At 43.0% G+C, this 20,841-nt stretch overlaps 1 protein-coding gene across 1 annotated transcript in view; it reads left to right on the forward strand.

Annotated features, from left to right (window-relative positions):
- Positions 1–20,841, forward strand: part of TBC1D9 (TBC1 domain family member 9) — an 85,686-nt gene that overhangs the window by 50,780 nt on the left and 14,065 nt on the right. The window contains exons 4-13 of the mRNA XM_019730800.3: positions 1,313–1,541; positions 1,976–2,237; positions 3,987–4,194; positions 8,975–9,181; positions 10,072–10,242; positions 10,840–10,990; positions 13,869–14,083; positions 15,963–16,080; positions 17,329–17,614; positions 17,897–18,026. Coding sequence (XP_019586359.3) covers positions 1,313–1,541; positions 1,976–2,237; positions 3,987–4,194; positions 8,975–9,181; positions 10,072–10,242; positions 10,840–10,990; positions 13,869–14,083; positions 15,963–16,080; positions 17,329–17,614; positions 17,897–18,026 — 1,977 coding nt within the window. The remainder of the gene's footprint in view (positions 1–1,312; positions 1,542–1,975; positions 2,238–3,986; positions 4,195–8,974; positions 9,182–10,071; positions 10,243–10,839; positions 10,991–13,868; positions 14,084–15,962; positions 16,081–17,328; positions 17,615–17,896; positions 18,027–20,841) is intronic.

Consider the following 20,841-nt stretch of genomic DNA (forward strand, 5'->3'; position numbering starts at 1 on the left):
TTCATATTTAAAAATGTTTTCCTTTTAAATTTTAAATGAGCATTCTAGAATGTGGTGTTTAGGAGATCTGTAAATGGCATCGTCTGAACTCAATGTTTTTCCACTTAAAACTTATGGGTATCATTTGGTTTGTTATACATTGCTCTCTTCTAATATTCTCCTTCTTCTGACGTTAGGTAAGAGTCTACTATAGTGGATCTAAAAAGTACATGGTCTAGAATTTTGGATTTTATACTGGTAGTAGTAGAGAACCACTCAGGCTTCTCATAATGAGAGTCTTAGAGTCAAAATTAGTCTTTGGAAGATAAATTTATAGGAAGCATCCAGGACATACTAGAAGCATAATTGCACAAAGGCAGGAATTCTGGGGATGAGGCAGTTGCAATTTTCTATCCTTGAGTATGGAGGGTTCAGTCACATCAAAGAGAATCTAAGAGATTGCCCAACTTTGCAGAGCGATACAGTGACACGGTTGGGACCTGATGCCAAAATTTTCATGCTCGAAAGCTCATGCTATTCCAGTGCTACCTTGAGATCAGAAGAAATGAAGATGAGGTGAGGGAGATTTGATGATTACAAAGTCAAAGGTGGGATTCAAGGGAGCACTTTCCATCAAGAGAAGGCAGTGTTCAGGGAATTATGGAGGCATTGAATAACAATGAAACAGCCTCTCATGCTACTAAAATGATTAAACAGTAGATTAAGCTAGTCACTTGCTGTGCAAATATTTCATTTTTTGTCCAACTGACCAAAAATTGTGTGTCTGATATAATTTTTGCTCTCATATTTGCCCTTTTTCTGTTCAAATGGTTGCTTGTTCCTTTTCTCTGGGTTCCCTGATGTTATTCATGGCCCTTGAGACAGGGTTTGTGGCCAAGTGTCAGTGACATGCATTCTGGTCTTTCCTTCCTTGTCTATTCGTGATTGTTGATTTTTGAGAAAGGCAGAAATTGACCTTTGGGATGACTGTATCATAATAAGCTAGGAAAAGCAGAACTAGAAAAATCTTTATGTTTCCTCATTTATAAAATAAAATGGTGGGCTTTAAGTGAATTTAATAAAAGGATTAGCTCCAATATATAGATAATAATAAAATCTATATTGTTACTTAAAAATCTTTTTGTACACAAATGCTATGTGGTAAGTAGCTTAGAATTTAGGGGTTGCCTGTGAAAAGAATTCATTGTTTTTTAAAAAAATTCTACCCTTAGAGATTATTATTTTTTTCCTTTCTATATGTATAGCCTGCAGAACAAACACAGCTCTCGTCATAGTAACACCAGTGGTGTGCTTTGTGTTTCCTCCTGCTTAGGGCGTCATTGCAGAGTATAACAAAATCAACGATGTGAAGGAAGACGATGACACAGAGAAGTTTAAAGAAGCCATTGTTAAGTTCCATAGGCTGTTTGGGATGCCCGAGGAAGAGAAACTCGTCAACTATTACTCTTGTAGCTACTGGAAGGGCAAGGTCCCCCGTCAGGGTTGGATGTACCTCAGTATTAATCACCTTTGCTTTTATTCTTTCCTTATGGGAAGGGAAGGTAAGTTGTCTAGAATCTCAGAGGGAAGCTTTGGGAAGTCTACTGAAGTTTGCCCTGAACTCATAAACCACATCAAAATACCAAGAATAAATCTGTAGTTATAACTGGGTCAACACTGTCTTTTAACTGTTTAACAGGTGAATTTGATTATTTTCAGTTCAATATTTGTTAAAAAAAATTGTCATTAAGAAATAAAGATTCACCAAAGGTATCATTAATTTAGTAGACACGGACTTAAGTCCCTAATAATTAATGAACTCAGGATTGATGTGGCCTGAATTTGGCTCTCATAACTAACAAACAAAACTATAATAAATATGAACACACAAAGTCAGAGGAGTTCCGCGCCAGTGAGGGCTGGGGGGTGTGATTGCAGTATCTTGAAGGGATTGTAAGGAGCCAGGTATTGACCCAGCCTTGTTCCCTGTGCTCAGCCAAGCTTGTAATCCGGTGGGTGGACATCACTCAGCTCGAGAAGAATGCCACGCTGCTTCTGCCTGACGTGATCAAAGTGAGCACACGGTCCAGTGAACATTTCTTCTCCGTATTTCTCAACATCAACGAGACCTTCAAGCTCATGGAGCAGCTGGCCAATATAGCCATGAGGCAGCTCCTGGACAATGAGGGATTTGAACAAGATCGATCCCTGCCCAAACTGAAGAAGAAGTCGCCTAAAAAAGTGTCTGCTCTGAAACGGTAGGTGACAGAGGCTGAGTTTGACAGATTTTAGAGATGAGAAACCCATCTATTCGTTTACGAAATTTAACATTTTCTGAACAGCTTCAAGGGTTCTGGGTATGACTGCCCGAGGTACTCACTGCACAGGAAAGGGAGGGGTACAGTGTGATGGGAGCCCTTCTGAGTCTGTGAGCAGAGGGCCACAGGCACACGCAAGGGGAGATGGGACTGAGGGTTGGAAAGGCCTCTCAGTGGAGGCTGCTTGGAGCCGGACTCTCAGGGGTAGTGTTAATAGAAGTTACCCTTGCAGAGTCAGCAGAATGGCTGTTCCAGGTAGAGGGAATAACATGATGGGGGAAGCACAAAGGAAAAGCACAGAGGGAAGGAAATCCATCACACATCTGGAAGGTGACGGGGCACAGAGTGGCGAGAGGCTGCCAAGAAGCCTGGAAGATGGGAGTAGAGCCAGAGGGGGAGAGAACCGGGATGCTCCACTGCGTGACTGTATGCATGGGCTTGCCCTACACTGAGATGGAGAGTGAGAGGGGGATGAGCCTGTCCAGGGATGTGAGAGCTCAGTTTTGATCATGTCGAGTTGAGTTGGGTACAGGGCAGTTAGTTGGAGATCAGATCAGTAACACACACGGAATTGGAACTCGCTGGCGTACAACTGGTAGTTGGAACCTGACAACAGGTAACCGCAGTGAAGATGTGTTTGGTGATTTGAGACATTTTTCAATGGAGTGGTGGAGGATGAATGGGTTACTGCAGTGGATGATATAGCAAATGACAGGCAAGGAAGGGAATTAGGCAGGTATTGACTGCTTTCCCAAGAGATTCCATGGTAAAAGAAGGGGATTGCTCCTTTTAGAATGGAGAAGATTTGAACATAGGATACGATGGGAAGAGTTTGTCGATGAAGGTAGGCGAGGGACAGGAGAGAACATAGAGAGAAAGCTATAAGAAAACAAATAATTTTAAAAGTGACATCTGATAGGTCATGGAAGACGATGCTTATGTGTGTTGAGATCTCTGCCTTTGAAGCAGGGAAAGGAAGTAAGAGTGGTGAGGGTGGAGGTAATTTTGGAGATTGAGAGGGAATTGGAAGGAGTCCTGCTTCTTAGCCTCTTTCTGCTCCGTGAAGCCAGAAACTAGACCATCAAGGGGTTAAGCTTAGGTAGAGCTTGAGGGGAGAGGTTTTAACAACCTATATGATGAACAGGAAAAAAGGAAGTCATCAAGGAAAAGATTGTATCCACAGAGGACCCAACTAAGGTTGGGAACCAGTTATCTAAGAGGTGGGTTGTTCCCGCATTTCAGGTAATTTCTTGTCTGTTTCGGGTGGACAGTGATAGCCAGCAGACTCATGAGGCTTGTTTTCATTCTCATTAGGTCTTTCTTAAAAGATATGGTCCCCCAAAGTGGCTCTGGATAAGTGTAAATGTAATAATCGCTTTAGAAATTATTGTGCTCCTTTAGGAAAAGAATGAACTTCCTGTTCAGACCTAGTTTCCCTAAGATTTATGAACATTCGCAGATGTTGATTATCCAATGACTACACAAAGTACCTAACTACATTACAATCATTTCGTTATGCTTTTGGGTCACAGGTTGGCATTAGCTCCAGTAGAAAGCCAAGGAGGTAGGGATAAGTCTAGCAAGATCAAGGAGGGGAAAGATGGGCTGGGGAACCTCCATTGCTGCATCATTTAGAAGGTATTGGAACATTTCTTTTGCATGAGGTAAGTTACTATTCTTGCCTTCCAGCGATCTTGATGCCAGGGCAAAGAGTGAGAGGTACCGCGCACTTTTCCGGCTGCCCAAAGATGAAAAATTAGACGGCCACACAGATTGCACCCTCTGGACTCCATTTAACAAAATGCACATTTTGGGGCAAATGTTTGTGTCCACCAATTACATCTGCTTTACCAGCAAGGAAGAGAACTTGTGTAGCCTCATTATCCCACTCCGGGAGGTAAGAGCCAAGTGGAAACGATTATTTTAAGAGTTTCATTTGTAACACTTTTCTTTGTGAACCAGGATTTTTTATTTTTTATTTTTTTTAATTTTTTTTACCAGCAGTTGGCTGGCTTTTAACCATAAATGGATGTTCATAATTCTTTGGTGGCTCCTGCCACCCTTTCGTGTGTTGCCATTGGTCTAGGTGACTGTGGGACCTGTGTGAGCTTTTCCACAGGCAGCCTAGTGTTTTACAGTGGAGATTTTATTATTATCCAGGCATGGTGAGGTCAACAGGTCAGGAGATGACTACCATTGAAAAGACAGATTGTTCTGCTCACAGATCCCACTGGGAGGAGTCCTGGGGGCCACATGAGCAAGCAACAGGGTCAGTCAGCAGGCAGACAGAGCAAGGGAAGTCGTGGTGAGAGTCCTTATTGTGGCTTCCCAGAGAAGGAACTGCTGGGGCAGGGTAAGCAGGCTTAATATTGGCTACCTTGAATAATTTCAAGGGGCTCTGGGGTATAAGGCTGTCCCTAGTTATCTGGTATCCGGCCCTAGGGTGATTAGGGCAGGTGAATAATGGCCTTGAGTGTGAGATAGATAAGGGTTGGTTTGCATATGAAAGGCCTACTGCCTGGGGGAGTCCTTTACTATCTCCAGGAGTTCGCTAACTCTAGAGAGGTGGTCCTACCAGGGTCAGAGATGTCAAAGGCCCCCTAAACATCAAAGCATCAAATACAGAAACCAGAAAATGTAGTTATTACCCCTGGCTCACAGCCTAAGAGCAGCTTGGTTTAAAGGAGACGGTCTAGGTTGTGAATCAGAAAGCCAAGTGTTTTTCAGATCTGGTCCTCCGATTTCCTGCCCCGGGACTGCTGGCCACCGTGGCAGATTCCAGAGCCCACCCCAGATCTGCTGAGTCTGAATCTCTGCAAGTTTTGGAATCTGTATTTTGATAAAGTCCCAGAATGATTCCCATGCATGATAAAGACTAAGAAACATTCCTGTTGTAATGCGGGGGGCGGAGGGGGGAGGTTTCTATCAGATCTTCACAGTGGTTTTGCCCTGTGCAGAGGTTTGGGGTTGAGAAGGAACCCCAGGGTAGGATATCAGGGGCTGTCAGTTCTAACCTGGAAGCTTTCAACCTATCCTGCTCCTTTTCTAGAAGAGAATGAAGGTGGTTAGAAGCTTTGGTTATTAAGATTGACCCTTTGGTAGATTCCCTGTAGTAAATGATTCAAGTTTCCTTCTGCCTTTTCTTTAAAAAAAAAAAAAATCATTTATGTAAGCAAATGTTCTTTGTTTTGTTCTTTTTTCTTTTTTTTAAAGAATAATGCATCACTATCACAGAAAATTTGTAGGAGAACAAATAAAAAGAAAACAAAATTCACCCGTAGGCCCACCATTTAAAGAAAACCGCTGTTAACTTTCTGCTGTACCATTTACCAGGCTACTCCAATAATTTGCGTTGTATATAATCACTGATATTATTTAGATATAAAACATAGGGAATTTTTATTTTTTGCTTATTTCCTTTAACAGTGAATATATATTAAACTTTTCCCCATATCGTTAAGTATTCTTTTCCAATGTAACTTTTAATGACTGCAAATTTTTCCATAAGAGGATATATAGACTATATTTATTCAGTTACCTATGGTTGGACCGTTGCATCGTTTTTAGTTTTCTCCCAATTATATATATAATTTTCTTTTAACTATAAATTATGAATTCCTAGAAGAATGCAAAATGTTAGGCAATTGATCAATCTAGTTCTCCTCCTATAGGATGAGCTAACTGGTATTATAACCCTTTTTGAGACCAGGCTATTTTGTTGGTGGTGACTTCTGAGATGGGTAATTACTCAACATTCCTTACATTTAGCTCTGAAATGGGTTGCCTAACGTTTCCAGCAAATGTAGCTTCTTTGCCATAAATGGTTGCTAACTGCATATCCTTTGTCAAGTACTACCTGAATGTAGTAAAAGCAAACTTACCTGGAACAGCTAAGGAGACCCATTCTGGGGTAGAGACTGTACCGTGTGTGTGCTGTTCATGTGTCTGAGCAAGTCCTCACTCTGTTTATCCAGAGGAAAATGAGCAGAGAAGGGCTGGAAGCACTTCCAGGACATCTGCTCCCCTGGTCATCACCTGCCAAGGTTTTGGGTCCAGCTAGCTCCGTTCTCATTTTAGTGCGATTTACAATACAATAGTGAGAGCCAAGGGAATTGAGAGAATGGTGACTGATGCTCTCAGCTCATCTTCTGCTTGCTAGTTTCCCTAACAGGTGGTAAGGAAGAGATAACACAGTCTTATTTCAGGGGGAATCAAAGCAGAGACAAGATGGTGGCAGCATTTAGAAATAAAGCATGTTTTGATTGGAGGATGCAGCTTTCAAGAAATGCTCAGTGAGACAGCAGTGCCCTTCCCTTCACCTGAGGAATCTCTGAGATACGTTAATGGTAGTGCCCTCACCCCGACTAATGGAAAAAGGAGAGGACTTAATGGAATTTTTATTACCTTTAGGTAACGATAATGACAGAAAAGCCAACCACCCTCCTTCTGGAATCTGTTTGAGTAGAAAGTGGTCTCTCTGTGGACTGGGTACCTTTCAGAACTGAGTTAAGCTGATTGATCAGCAGGGGCCTCCGTGAGAATGTTAAATCCTATTTGGAATGGCCATTTTTAGCACTAGACGGATTAGGAATTGTTTTATTAAATTTTCTTATAAATAAACTGAAATATTGACTGGAGATTATTAACATATATTTCACACATAGGGTTAAGGTAGACCAAATTGACAGATGTTAAATGTTTACATAGAATCTTGTTGCTATAGATTTTAAAGAAATTCCTGAGGCAGCTAAGCAGGAGGGTAAAATGAACTAATCAGGTTCCTCATTAGAAATTCCAGATGAAGGCTTTTTTTTCCCAATCATAAATTACCTTGTAAATGTTCCATATTAAACTCCAAGGTTTAATTAAATTCCAGTCTATTTTATAACCCAAAGTGGTAATGAAAATGTGTCTCATTAAACTGTAGAATACTCGAATGTAGCTCTTACCCTTTCCTGGTGGTACAGAGCTTATGGGTTAGAAATCTGTTAGTGAAAAAGGCTTTGTAACCATGTGAGCATGTGTATGTTTTATGTGGTAGCTTTCTGGATGTTCCTGGATTCGTGATCCAGTCAGATAAAGGACTTTCCACTTTGATTTTATCAAGCTCCACGTGGCTATCTGGGTTTTAGGCACAGAGCTTGAACCTTTAATTCCTTTGGCATCTGTTATTTGGTCCCAACACCTGATGGATGGTCAAAAGAATCAGAAAAAAATTTGTGGTGAGAAAGGGAGCGCTGATGAGTCTTTTAAAACTAAGCATTGTTTAACACATTTCTTAAGTGTTATGAGAAAATTCTTTTTATGATAAGGAGGGGTCATTGTCTTGTTTCTCTAGTTTTTTGTTTGTTTTTGTTTTTTTAATTAGGGAAAGAGAAAGCTTTTCTGTGCAACTCCAGGTATCTCAGAGGATTCCTTTAAAAGAGTACATCTAAATAAATGTATTTATAAAGTCTGACCCCAGAAGTCGGGTCCTGCAGTTTGTCCATTTATGGCCCAGTCACAGCACTTTGCACTTGGGCCCGCGAACTTTTTAGGCAACTCCAATAGGTTTCTTAACCTTGAGAGAGAGAACATTTTTAAGGTTCTGTTTGAAGGAAATGCATTTCACATGAAAATGCTGAGGAAGAGGTTAAAGTTGGGCCTGTCTATACTGCTTACAAGTAGAAATGAAGAGGGGAAAAGAAACTTGAATTATGTAGTCAGAGCCACTGCAAAGAAACCATTTATCTAGGGCTTGCCTTGAGGGTTTTTTTCCCTAATGTACTAAAGAAAAAATTTCTAATGCATTTATCCTAGTTTCCAGTTGATGAAAATCCTATTACAAACCACCAAATATATGTCTTCAGTTCAAAGCTAAAATGGATGTCTGCCTTTTGTACTTTTCTCCCGATGTGGTAGACTCACTTCACCACACACACACACACACACACACACACACACACACACACACAGTTCGCCAGTGCAGAGAGGGTTGCAGTTAAGCTATTTACATCACGTCTGTTCAGAATCAATCCTTTAAAATGTTGAAATGGAAGGAGGTGAAAATGCAAAGCCCTAGGGTCCAAATGAAACATTTGAAAGATTGCTGGTGTTTTGAAAACCATCCTGACATTAAACTTGGTTAAAGGAACCAGTATCAGGGCTGTTTTCTGTCTCTTACGGATAATGTGGCAGCTAGGAGTCCTCCCTTTTATGGCTCTGTGAAATTTTAATGAAAATCAAGGAATTCCTTTACAAACAAGGCTTCTCAGCCTTGGCACTGGCGACGTCTTGGGCGGCTTTGTTGGGGGCAGGCTGTCCTGTGCACTGTAGGGTGGCTAGCAGCATCCCGGGCCTGTATCTACGAGATGCCAGTGGTACCCTCCACTCGTGACAACCAAAAACACCTCCAGATGCTGGCAGATGTCTCTTGGGACATAATCATTCCCAGCTTATAACTAGTGATTTAGAAAAACTAGCAAGATGATTCTAGCTTCTGGTGTGTGCTCCAGTTTGATTTGTTATGAGCTGTTTTATTTGATTGGAACAGAGTCAAAGGATCTCAATTTGCCTCAGTAAAACAGGAGTGCTTCCTACAGAACATAAACGTGCTGTGACCTGTCTTTAGTGCTGCTCAGCGGCTCCTGTGGGTAACCCTTGGAAAGTAAGGCTCCTTGTTTCGTGTTTCTTTCCAGGTGACAATTGTAGAGAAGGCAGACAGCTCCAGTGTACTCCCCAGTCCTTTATCCATCAGCACCAGGAACAGGATGACCTTCCTGTTTGCCAATTTGAAAGACAGAGACTTTCTAGTGCAGAGGATCTCTGACTTCCTGCAACAGACGACCTCCAAAATATACTCGGACAAAGAGTTTGCAGGGAGCTACAACAGTTCGGACGACGAGGTCGGTGGACGACACCTGCGGGTGTTTTGGTTGGTCCTGTTACTCTGCCGGAAGTGTTCACCTCCTTGCCCGTTTTGTTTGCGCTTCAAGCTTTGCAGCTGTGCTAAGATAAACCACCTGCCCTGATGCCCAGAGCAATATCTCATTTAAATCTCATGCTGGACAGAACCTTATAGGATCATCCGATCCAACCCTCTGATTTTACAGTTGAAGAATTATTAAGTAATTTGTCCTGGTTACACGGCCAGTGACCCTGGTCCATATAGTGACATTGATAGGAATGGTACAGAGCTCACGAAAGTCTCAGACCTGAAACACAATATCAGCCTGATGATTTGATTATGACTAAATGAGTACTGTGTCCCTGTTGGATTATACCTTGACCAATATCCAGGGACACCGGAGCCCAGAAGACGTGTGACTAGCTCAAGTAACAGAGCAAGTCACTGGAAGCTAGAACATATTGTAAAGATGATGGCCCCATGAGTAACATCCCTGTCCCTGTCCGCCTGCCTTATATGAGCTTATATGAGCATTTGAGGCACCAGAACCTAGACAAGAGGTGAGGAAAGCGGTCCCATACGCAGCTGATTCAACCATGCCATGCTTTGCCTGCATGCTAATGAGAGAGACAAATGGCCAACCAGTTTGCTGCAAACATGCAGCTAAAATACGGCAGAAACCTATTTTGAGGATTGAGCTCTTTGGCCTGTGACCCACGCACCTGTCTAACCCCTACCAAAATGCTGGCTTGCTGCCCTCCTGCTGTTTCTTCACATAGCAAGAAACATCTTGGGAACATGACAGCGCTCATGCTATCTGTAGCGGACGCTGAAGGGCTGGCTGCTGCCCAAACCCTTCCAATGTCTTGTTCCTCTCTACATCGGCAGGTGTATTCTCGGCCCAGCAGCCTCGTTTCCTCCAGCCCCCAGAGAAGCACGAGCTCCGATGCCGACGGAGAGCGTCAGTTCAACCTCAATGGCAACAGCGTCCCCACAGCCACGCAGACCCTGATGACCATGTACCGGCGGCGGTCTCCTGAGGAATTCAACCCGAAATTGGTGGGTGCCTCCTGCTCTTCCCCCAAAACTCTCCATATTAGAAAAGTCATGTTTGAAACATTCCTTAATAAAAGTAGACTCATATCTAGGTCAATAGTTATTTTCCTATAAGTAAACCAGATCTTGTCTAAATATGTCATTAGGTTTCAGAGTGGCTTCTCGTGGAAGGAGACAAGCGTTAGAGAGGACACGGGTGACATTTTTTTTGGACTTGGTTTAACTATTAAGTCAACCAACAAATAAGTACATCATTTCCCAGGCAACATTTGAAGAAAAAAAAAAAAAAAGCAGAACCCACTTTAACTTGGAGTTATAGACATAAAGCCAAGAATATCATTTGCATTCTGCTGAACTGTGTCAGGGAAGTGGAATTCTGAGTCAGGGCCAGAAAGCTTCATGACAGAACCACAGGATGTGATAGATGGATGGGTCTGATTAGGGAACACTCCAGAAACTCTGAGTTCCTTGTTCTTCTGAGTTCTGTCCAGAACTTTGCTGCTCTATGCACAGGGGGAAATGTGCTGACCTCCCATCGAACTTCTCCTCTCCATCATCAGCATACTTTGGGATGCAGTCTCGTGTCATTATTCCTTTCAGGCCAAAGAGTTTTTGAAAGAGCAAGCCTGGAAGATTCACTTTGCTGAGTACGGGCAAGGGATCTGCATGTATCGCACAGAAAAGACGCGGGAGCTTGTGTTGAAGGGTATCCCAGAGAGCATGCGGGGCGAGCTGTGGCTGCTGCTGTCAGGTAGGGCTGGGCTGGGGAGGGAGCGCTGGTTCCGGAGCTGGCGGGACCCTGGGGCTCCCCTTCACCCCCACATCATGCCTCGGGGCTCTTTCAGATACCAAACCCCAATTCAGAGCTATATCTCCTTTCCTCGCCAGCACGTTGTAGTCCCTCCATAAAAAGTACAGGAGACATATTCAGTGGCCGAAATATCAAAGCCACCACCTTCGCGTCCTCATAGTGTTTTTTTTTTTTCACGAATGCTATTTAGGGAAAAAGAGAACCCGAGGGAAAAGAGTTTAATTCTTTGTGATGTTTGGAGTCCCTTTTTCCTTTCCCGGCGGTGCCAACTTCATTGAGAATGTGGAAGTGTGGCTGGCACATGGTCATAGCAGTCATTGGGGTGGAGAGAGGGAGAAAGGGGGAGGAACAAGAAAGCCTGGTCCCTCACTTTTGCTACTACCTGGATTCACTGGTCATCACTAGAGACATGGAGGAGAGACCAGTCTGCCCTGCGACCAAAAGCCTAACCGGATCATATTAGATTGGTGCAGAATTGCGGTTTTTGCAATTTAACCTTTTAAACTGCAGTTGTTTTTGTGCCAACCTAATACTTAGGCCCCAACCTGGAGATGCCATAAAGGGTAGAAAGGGACGCGTCATGGACATGTGGGAAAGATGTGCCCACCTTCACTGGCACGCAAGCTAGGCTCATGCCCGACCAGCACCCTGTCAGGTCAAACCTTTGAGCCCTGAGGCAGAAACCAGAGGTCCGGCAGGCCAAGCCCCCACTCCTTCTTCCCAGCCCAGTCTGTCGCAAACATCAGGGCATGCCTTCAGGTGTCACCAGTCTTTAATATATAAATCACTTTCTCTACTTGGTGAGAGGCCTGAAATGTAATCATTCGAAATATGTGTACGTGAATATTTTTATTTAAACCTAAGATGGCCTGCCTCTAGTGCTGGTATTGAAACCTTACATTAAAAAAATGACGTTAAAATTAAATAGTTTCCGGAGTTACAGAAAAGCCTTAAATAAAAAAAACACACCAAGAAACCTCGTCATTGTTTCTAAAAGTAGACATAAATGGTATTTGCCCATAATGAGATGTATTAACATCTCAGAAGTAGGCTGATAGAATCCTGAAAAGTAATTGGCTTGATCAGTTTCATGTAAAACTAGTTTGTTCTCTCCTGGTTTGCATGCCTTGCTTTCCATTTTCCTTAAGTAGACCAGCCGTAGCTCCTCATTTAGAAACCCAGGTTTGAGTCAATTTATCTCCAATTGCAAACGCAGCCCAATGTCATCCTGCCGTCCAGTCCTCTGCCTTGCTTGTGTTTGGTGAACTGGTCACCTTGACAACATGATTCTGATCGCTCACAGAGTAAACAACAAATTCCATTTTCATCTTCCTTATTCAGATTAGAAGTTATTTATAGCACCTTTTAGATAGAAATGAAACTCAAAACGAACACCAGGAGACAGTGTACAGCAGCATACAGCCCCGTTGCAGACATTTAGAATTAGACCCAATGTTTTCTATGTCCACGATGGGCTATGGGAAGCCAGAGGGTGAAGTGGTCTGTATGCTGCCTCTCTGGGATAGGTACCCGAGCCCCTATTTCCAGACAGTTCATGGGGAGTGGGGTTCCTATGGAGGCCAGACTGCCCATGGGGTGAGCCCAGCTCCTCGCAGGGGAGCCCTGCCTGGATCCTGACATGTTTCCCATGACCCTGAGGGCCTCTGCCCCAGGACTTGGCTCCCTGTACCCACCGAAGGGACATGCAGGCCACATGGCAAGAATCCCTGCAAATCTCCCTGGAGAACAGAGCAAAAACCAATGATAAGTGGCTGCCAGCCAGACTGCCTTTTCCTGGGCACGTGAGTGGTCAGCACTGGCTCTCTGGGTGACCATCGGGGAGAAAGACTGGACCAGCACAGGGACTCTGATTTCTAAACAGTGAAATATGAATGTGTACCCTGGCATTTTATACACACACACACACACACACACACACACACACATACACATCTATGTGTATGTATATATTTTATATGTATATGTATTTTTATACTATATGTATATATGTGCATATATAATTTATACTCCCATATAATTTATATATAAATACCTAACTTACATAAAATATTATATAACTTACAAGAAAGTATAACTTATATGTAATTAGATTTAGATATTTGTGTGCAGGGTTTTTCTGTCTTCAAGAATCCTAACATGCAGTGTCTTCAAGCCGTGATTCTCAGCCCACCTGCCCACCGCCTGAGGAGCTCCCATGGACAGCAGCGGCTCACCATTGCTAGGAGTCCCCTCCCCACCCCTGCAATTTTAAAAATCCTTCCATAGTCTATTACCTCCTTCTCATATGGCTTCATACTCTTCATACAGCTATTTAAGCCATTCAGAGCTTATACTTTAGCAAACAATTTTCAAACTTGGTTTGAGGGGCAGAATCACCTTTTTGAAGTGTAACCTTAAGGACACCCCCCCCCCCCCAATAAAATGAAAGCAAAGCGGCTAGATTTGAAGGGAGTGCTGAGGCCTGAGCTAGGCTTGCTTTGCTTACCTCCCTCCTCAGCTCATAAGCAGCTCCTCAGGATGGTCTGTGAAAAGTTGCTCGGAATACAGATTTCAGCGTTCAAACTTCCACTTTCTGAGGTTTTAAATAGCCGGCTTACTATGGAGCTGAGAGAGGGAAGGTGGCCACAAGTAAATGTGCCCGTCTAGCCGCGATTGTAACACAGCTCATCCTCTGTGGGATTTCATCGTCCTTTGCGTGGTCCGGGAAGTGAAGTGGTCCAGGTGGGTAAGTTGAGGCTGCAGACCAAGGACAGGGTTTCCACTTTTTGATGTTGTGTCTGTTGGGTATGTCTCCCAGGTGCCATCAACGAGAAGGCCACGCACCCTGGGTACTACGAGGACCTGGTGGAGAAGTCCATGGGGAAGTACAACCTCGCCACTGAGGAGATCGAGAGGGACTTACACCGCTCCCTCCCGGAGCACCCAGCCTTCCAGAACGAGATGGGCATTGCCGCTCTGAGGAGAGTCTTAACAGCTTATGCTTTTCGAAATCCTAACATAGGGTACTGCCAGGTAAATGTCACAGGTGGTCTATACTAAAAAACAAGGAAAATTATTTGCCAGTAAATAGAAAGAAGAAAGGCTTTATGGGTAACAGAACAATCATTCCACCAGGGCTTGTTGACCTCGCACTGCGGACTTAGTGGACTGGATAATTCTTTGTGTGGGGCTGTCCTGTGCTTTGTGGGATGTTTAAAAGCATCCCTGTTTAATAGCATCTGCCCACTACGTTCCAGTAGAACCTCCCAGTCATGACAACCAGAATGTCTCTAGACAAATGCCATGGTTCCCCTGCGGAGCCAAATCTCCCTGGATGAGAACCAGTGCACTGAGCAGAGGAGCCGAGGGCCGAGAGCGCCCTTTCTGGACCCACCACTGCCCTGCTGGGTGACCTTGGAAAGTCCCTTCTGGTCACTCTCCGGTCCACCCCGCTCCCTTCCTGGGGTAACAAGGTGCCTGCCTGCGCCCCAGGCCTTTCCCTCTGCATTCTCGGTTCCACAGTGCTCCTACTTTGCTCCTTCTATACAATAATGCTCTTGACAATATAACTTTTATATGCTATGATTATGGCAGTACACACTAAAGTAAATGCTTAATTCACTATAAAAAAAATGTTGCCCACATACCACCCAAGGTTATCTCTTGCACTAGAACATATACCACGACTGGGGAAGTTCCAAGCTCCAAGCAATGTGAGCTTTAGTTTTAGAAGCCACATATTCAGAGAGGCCTGCTCTGTCCGTCCAGCTAAAAGCTAAAGCAGGATAAATTCCTTCTCTCTCTCTCTCTCTCTCTCTCTCTCTCTCTCTCTCTCTCTCTCTCTCTCCAGCTCTCCCTGTACCGCATTATTTTATCTTTTTGATAGCACTTAAATATACCAAAAAATTAATTACTTAACCTTTACATCTTCATTCTATCTTTGACACCAATATTTAAGCCCTGTGAGACTTGTCACCGTTGTGTTCTCCACTTCCGATCCCAATTCCTAGTCCAGAGCCCATTGCAAAATAGACTCTTAGAAAAACTGATCTTGACTGGATGAGGAAGGAACTAACCGTGAGCATGATCGTGTCATGTGCTAGAATCGGCTGGTTAATTCTCAACTGGAATTTTAGTAATGATTTCACTTGGGAAAATACTGGGCAAGACTTACAAGAAAGAGCCTGTTAGACCAAAATCCCTTTTTTTGACATTTATATAGAAGTCTGATGAACAATTACTGGTTTCTAGAAGATCAAAGAGTACAGGAGTTAGTTGACTTCTGGTATAATAGAGTTCACATTTATCTTTTGATCTTCCTCTTTTTAATTACGAGGACTATTAAAGTAGTTGATCCCTGAGTATCCTTATGAGCTATCTGATAATATCTTTTAATAAAGTAGGTCACTCTATAATTTGTCCCTGGTACTTATCACTGCCTTCCTTATCCAGATGGAAATAATGGGAAGTGCTAAGTTTACAAGACTTCATTGTTCTCTGAGGAGAGCCTCCTGCCTTGTGTACTTGGTTATAGAAGCCATTATGATAGATTAAAAAGGATTTACGTCACTGAATTAGGTATTAAAACACTGAGATTGTAGCAGGTCAAAGGCTTTGTCAAATAAACTTTGGGCAAAGTTTTTGAGTGAGGGTTTGCCTGTCTCAGTCCTTGGTGGATGTGGGTGTTCCTGAAGACCTTTCGCAGTGGCCGGCTCAAGGATCAAGGCTTTTTACCTTTTTAGAAGGTTGTAAACAAAAGGTGTGTGTAGTTTGCAGCACCTTTAAATATTTTGTATCTGGCCTTTTACAGAAAAAAGTTGCTGGCCCGTGAGACTAACTCAGTAATTTCTTTAGGCTAAGCAATTGCCTGTTTGTTAAAAGGTGTGTGATGACATCGCTTTGATTCCTTTAGGCCATGAATATTGTCACCTCAGTGCTGCTGCTTTATGCCAAGGAGGAGGAGGCTTTCTGGCTGCTGGTGGCTTTGTGTGAGCGCATGCTGCCTGATTACTACAACACCAGAGTTGTTGGTATGTGGGGATGTAGTGAACACTGGAACCCGTATCTCGTTAAGGAAATGTTTCCAGAGCCACGATAGCAGCTAGAACAGCACTCCCAGTCACCATTGGCCAAAAGAGTTTCAGACTACTCCAGCTTTCCAAAGTGGAAATGAGAGGGCTGCAGTCGGTACGGATTGTACACACGGGAGCCCTGTGGAAAACTGAACACACGTTGCATGTTAAGAGAACATACATTGTGTCACTGCTGCAGAAATTCATTTAGAAAACATTTGATATGGGTGTCACTCTGTGACATGTGACAGCTGCACCGAGCTCACCAACCATCAACTGAAAAGGGTCTGACAAAAAAAATTATTTTATGAAGAGAATGGAATCTGTGGAAAGCAGAAGTATTAAAAAAAAAGGGGGGGGGGAGGTGCTATCTGGAGTGGACAAGAGAGCTATAACAGTTTATCCTAAACTAAGTTTCTAAAGGATTTTTCAGAACTGGTTTTGTTGCAAAAGCAAACAACGATTATGAGCATTTAAACAAATTATTACTATTATTTCTTATTCTCCCCTCAAGTGTTTGTTAGACATTCATTTTAGCAGGACTAGCTTTGTGTTACCTTTTTTTTTTCTGGTATGCTTTACGCTTCCCTCTTGTGTTCTGTCTTTATGTCTAAACTTTTGCACCCTAATTTAATTCATTGAAAATATTCTCCAGAAATGTCAGTAAATTGATCTTGAATGTGTGGAATACTTGAACGTGTGGAATCTTGACTGTGTGGAATACAGCTGGAATACTTTAAAGCTTAAAAAAGCCATTTCAAAAAACAATATGTGGGGACCATGCATATGAATTGATTTTTTAAAATAAGAATGTGCCAAGAAATGGAGCTAGTTAGATACACATTTCATGCCTAATCAAACATTATGTTGCTAACAAAATAACTGATTGTATGTCATGCAGTCTTTGTAAACTAACTTTCTTAACAACCTTCATAGTTGTCATATTATTGCTTTTTATGGCATGGAAAGCAGAGCAGGAAGACGCCAGGAAGGAAACCTGCAGCCAGAACTGATCTAGTGAGAGGACTGGATGACACCTTGGTCTAGTAACATAGTAACTAGTAACAGCAGAACAGTCAGAGAAGGAGCAGAGTTCTCTCTCAGTGCAGTTGTGAACTGGATTGTTTTAGTCGAGCCATGTGATTGGGTGCATTAATAAGAACGTGTAGGTGGTTCACCCAGGGCCCTTTGTGTCCACTGCTGCAGGGGCACTGGTGGACCAGGGTGTCTTCGAGGAGCTGGCACGAGACTACGTCCCACAGCTGTACGACTGCATGCAGGACCTGGGCGTGATTTCCACCATCTCCCTGTCTTGGTTCCTCACACTCTTTCTCAGCGTGATGCCCTTTGAGAGTGCAGTTGTGGTTGTTGACTGTTTCTTCTATGAAGGAATCAAGGTGATATTCCAGTTGGCGCTGGCTGTGCTGGATGCAAATGTGGACAAACTGTTGAACTGCAAGGACGACGGGGAGGCCATGACCGTTTTGGGAAGGTAGTGCACTAAGGCTCCTCGACAACCCTGTACTCTCATCTGTCTTCTTGGTTTCATGAGTCTTAATTGGCTTGATGATACCCATTATGCTCACTTCTCTCTGTGGCTGAGGATTTATTTTCATATGCTTTTCCTTCAGAAGTTAAGGGAATTTAATTTTGTTCTTAAGGAAATTCTAGTCTTTCGTTTTCAAATGCAGAGTTTGCAGAAAATGGGTGGACAACTATAATGGGAGAATTCCAGATGAGACTCCCCGTAACTTCTGATTCATTCTTCTTCCAGGTATTTAGACAGTGTGACCAACAAAGACAGCACGCTGCCTCCCATTCCTCACCTGCACTCCCTGCTCAGCGATGACGTGGAGCCTTACCCTGAGGTGGACATCTTCAGACTCATCAGAACTTCCTATGAGGTAGGTCTTGTTTCCTGGCAGAGTGTCACAGCGCTCTGGGCCTGCCATGAGGGGCTTGGCTGGAGGGGTGCAACACACTGCCATTGCTAACCCATGGGTGTGCCTGCTTCCTCTTCCCTTCTGAGAATAGCTGCCAGAGCAAATAGCTACTTGCCAGCTGACAGCTTTGAGCTGCAGAGATGGACACTGAATGGGGCCCGTGACTTCTGCTGAGTGTAACGCCATAGAGCCAATGGCATGACAAGATGTTGCCCTGACGTTCTTTACTATGCCCACCCTGAATCCCGATCAAATAGCAGTTCAGATTCAATGCTGGATGGAGTGAGGAAGGGTGGCTCAGAGCAGACCTCGGGAGGCTGACCCGCACACATCAGTTCCCTTTCTGTTCTCATGCCAAGTACTTAGGTCTCCTCTGACGTAGATAAGCCAATCCTCTGTAGTCCAAGACATGGAGAACACCGGGCACCATTCTAGAGAAGAGCCAGGCCTAGGATTCCTCTAGAATTGCCTCGTGTGGTGGGGGAGGGGGCCTTCTGGTCCTTCATGCCCCTGGACCTGTTCTTGAATCCCAAAGTAGAGCTTCTAGGAATGAATGAACCACGGTGCCATGTGCCTCATAGCATTTGATGGTGTGTGGAGCCCCCAAGGACTCTGTGCCCGTAGCTCCTCATGGTTTCTTCACTTGCTGACCTTGGCTCTGCGGACTTTTACAGAAATTATCATTAAGAAAGAGCATGAATATTCTGCTGAGCACACTATGCCCTCTACAGATGTTTTAGGATTATAGCACTGGTGATTGTCAGCATTCCAACTCCCAACAACCTGGGTCAGGGACAAATGGTGAAGGACAAGCCGAGGTCAGAAAGTCCTTCTTAGAGTCAAGACACTGGGGCTTTAAAAAAAATTGGTATGGATCCAGAAGTCTTTTCAGAAATGATTGTCCTTAACTCATCATGGGAGAAAGACTGGTAATTTATTGTTTTAATTGACATGACACACCAGGTATATTAAAAAACAAAGCATTTTAGTATGTTTTGGAATCATAAAAGTAATGCATGTTTGTTATTTTAAAATGTAGGAACTGTGGGAAAATATGAAGAAAGAAATATATACACTATGAGCATTTTATATTTCCCTCAAGTATGTTTTTATATTTGTAGCAAACACTTAAAAAATAAGTTCCTTCTAAAAAGTGCTTTGTAACATTCCTTTTCATTGAAAACATATATAAGCATTCTCTACGATATTACATATTGTTTGAAGGAATGGTTTCAATCGATTCTTAGTATTCCATTTTAATGAGGTACCAACATTTATTTAGCTGGTCCCCTTTTGTTGGACATTTACGTTACTTGCTTCCAAATTTTTGGTATTATATGGCAAACTTATATGGTATTATTAGATATATATAATATGATATATATTACATGATAAACTCGTACACAAATATCATATCTATGATTATTTTCTTAGGAATAGATTTCCAGCAATAGATCAAAAAGTGTGAATGATTTCCAAGCTCTTGGCACACACTGTCCAGTTTTCACAAAGATTGTCCCAATTTATACTTCCACTAACAGAGAATGGCTGTTTCACTTTACTCTCTCCAAAATTCGTTATCATAAGGCATTTAAAAAAACAATCATTGCCCCAGGACTTTTGGAAAGCACCCTGTCGGAAATTTTGGATGATGATTCTTCCAGAAAAATCCAGAAAAAGAGTCCATGTGATTAAAGGCAATAGTTATTATACCTGTAGGTTGTTTTCCTAAAGGCATCTCCTGAAACCTTTATTGTTAAGAGAATTCTAGACCAAAGTGATACAGCTTAGTATGTGTTCACTCAACTTTATTCTTGACAGCAGGTAAGCTAACATCATGCTGAAATCAGCAGTTGGCCCATTTTTAATGGGAAAGAGCAGAGAATGGAGACGAGACCAAGGGCTGGTTTCAATTTACATCCTGTCTGGCCGGTCCCTAATGGTGGCCGTTAGGCTGCCAAATGTCCTATGGCAGGACACAGCAGTTTCCTTCCTCTGTCTGGGAAAACAAGCCCTTTTATTAATATCAGAACCTACATTGCCTGGTCTTTCAATGCACAGTGATTGCTTTTCTGTTTTCTCCTCTCTGCTCAGTATCACTGCCCTGCTCATAAATTTCCAATGGCTCTCCAATCAATGCCGTACGGGTCACCCTAAAGAGAAACACCGCAAACTTTTGCCTATCATTTCCCCCCCTCCTAACCATTAAATTGGTGGTTCTCAATCCTGCCTGTGCACTAAATTCACTCAGAAACATTTTAAAGCCAGTCTTTTAAAAATATGAATTCTCAGGCTCCATTCAAGATCAGTTCAATCTGAATCTCTGGCGTGAGGCCCAAGACAGCTCTGTGCTATCACATCACATGCATAGCCTTGCGTAACCGCCACACAATCAGGACACTCAGCTGAACCATCACAGAAAACCATTGCATGTGACCCCCTTGATAGCCACAACCACCCTCCCTCACCCCATTCTCACCCTGGCAATCACTAATCTGTTCTCCATCTCTATAATTACATTATTTCATGATCATTACAAAAATAAAATCATGTAATATACATGTCCTTTTGAGATTTGTCATTTTTCATCCAGCACAATTTCTCTGAGGTTCATCCAAGTCACTGTATATACCAATAGTTGTTTTGTTTTGTTTTCTAATTGCTGAATAGTATTCCATAGTATGAATGTACAAAGGCACTCTTTTTAAACCCATTTAGCATACTATGTAAATGTTACCCAGATCAATACCAGCACCCCAGAAGTGCCCTGTGTCCC

The sequence above is a fragment of the Rhinolophus sinicus genome, chromosome 15 (assembly GCF_057876585.1).
Source record: "Rhinolophus sinicus isolate RSI-liver-muscle chromosome 15, RSI-T2T, whole genome shotgun sequence".
Classification (NCBI taxonomy): Eukaryota; Metazoa; Chordata; class Mammalia; order Chiroptera; family Rhinolophidae; genus Rhinolophus; species Rhinolophus sinicus.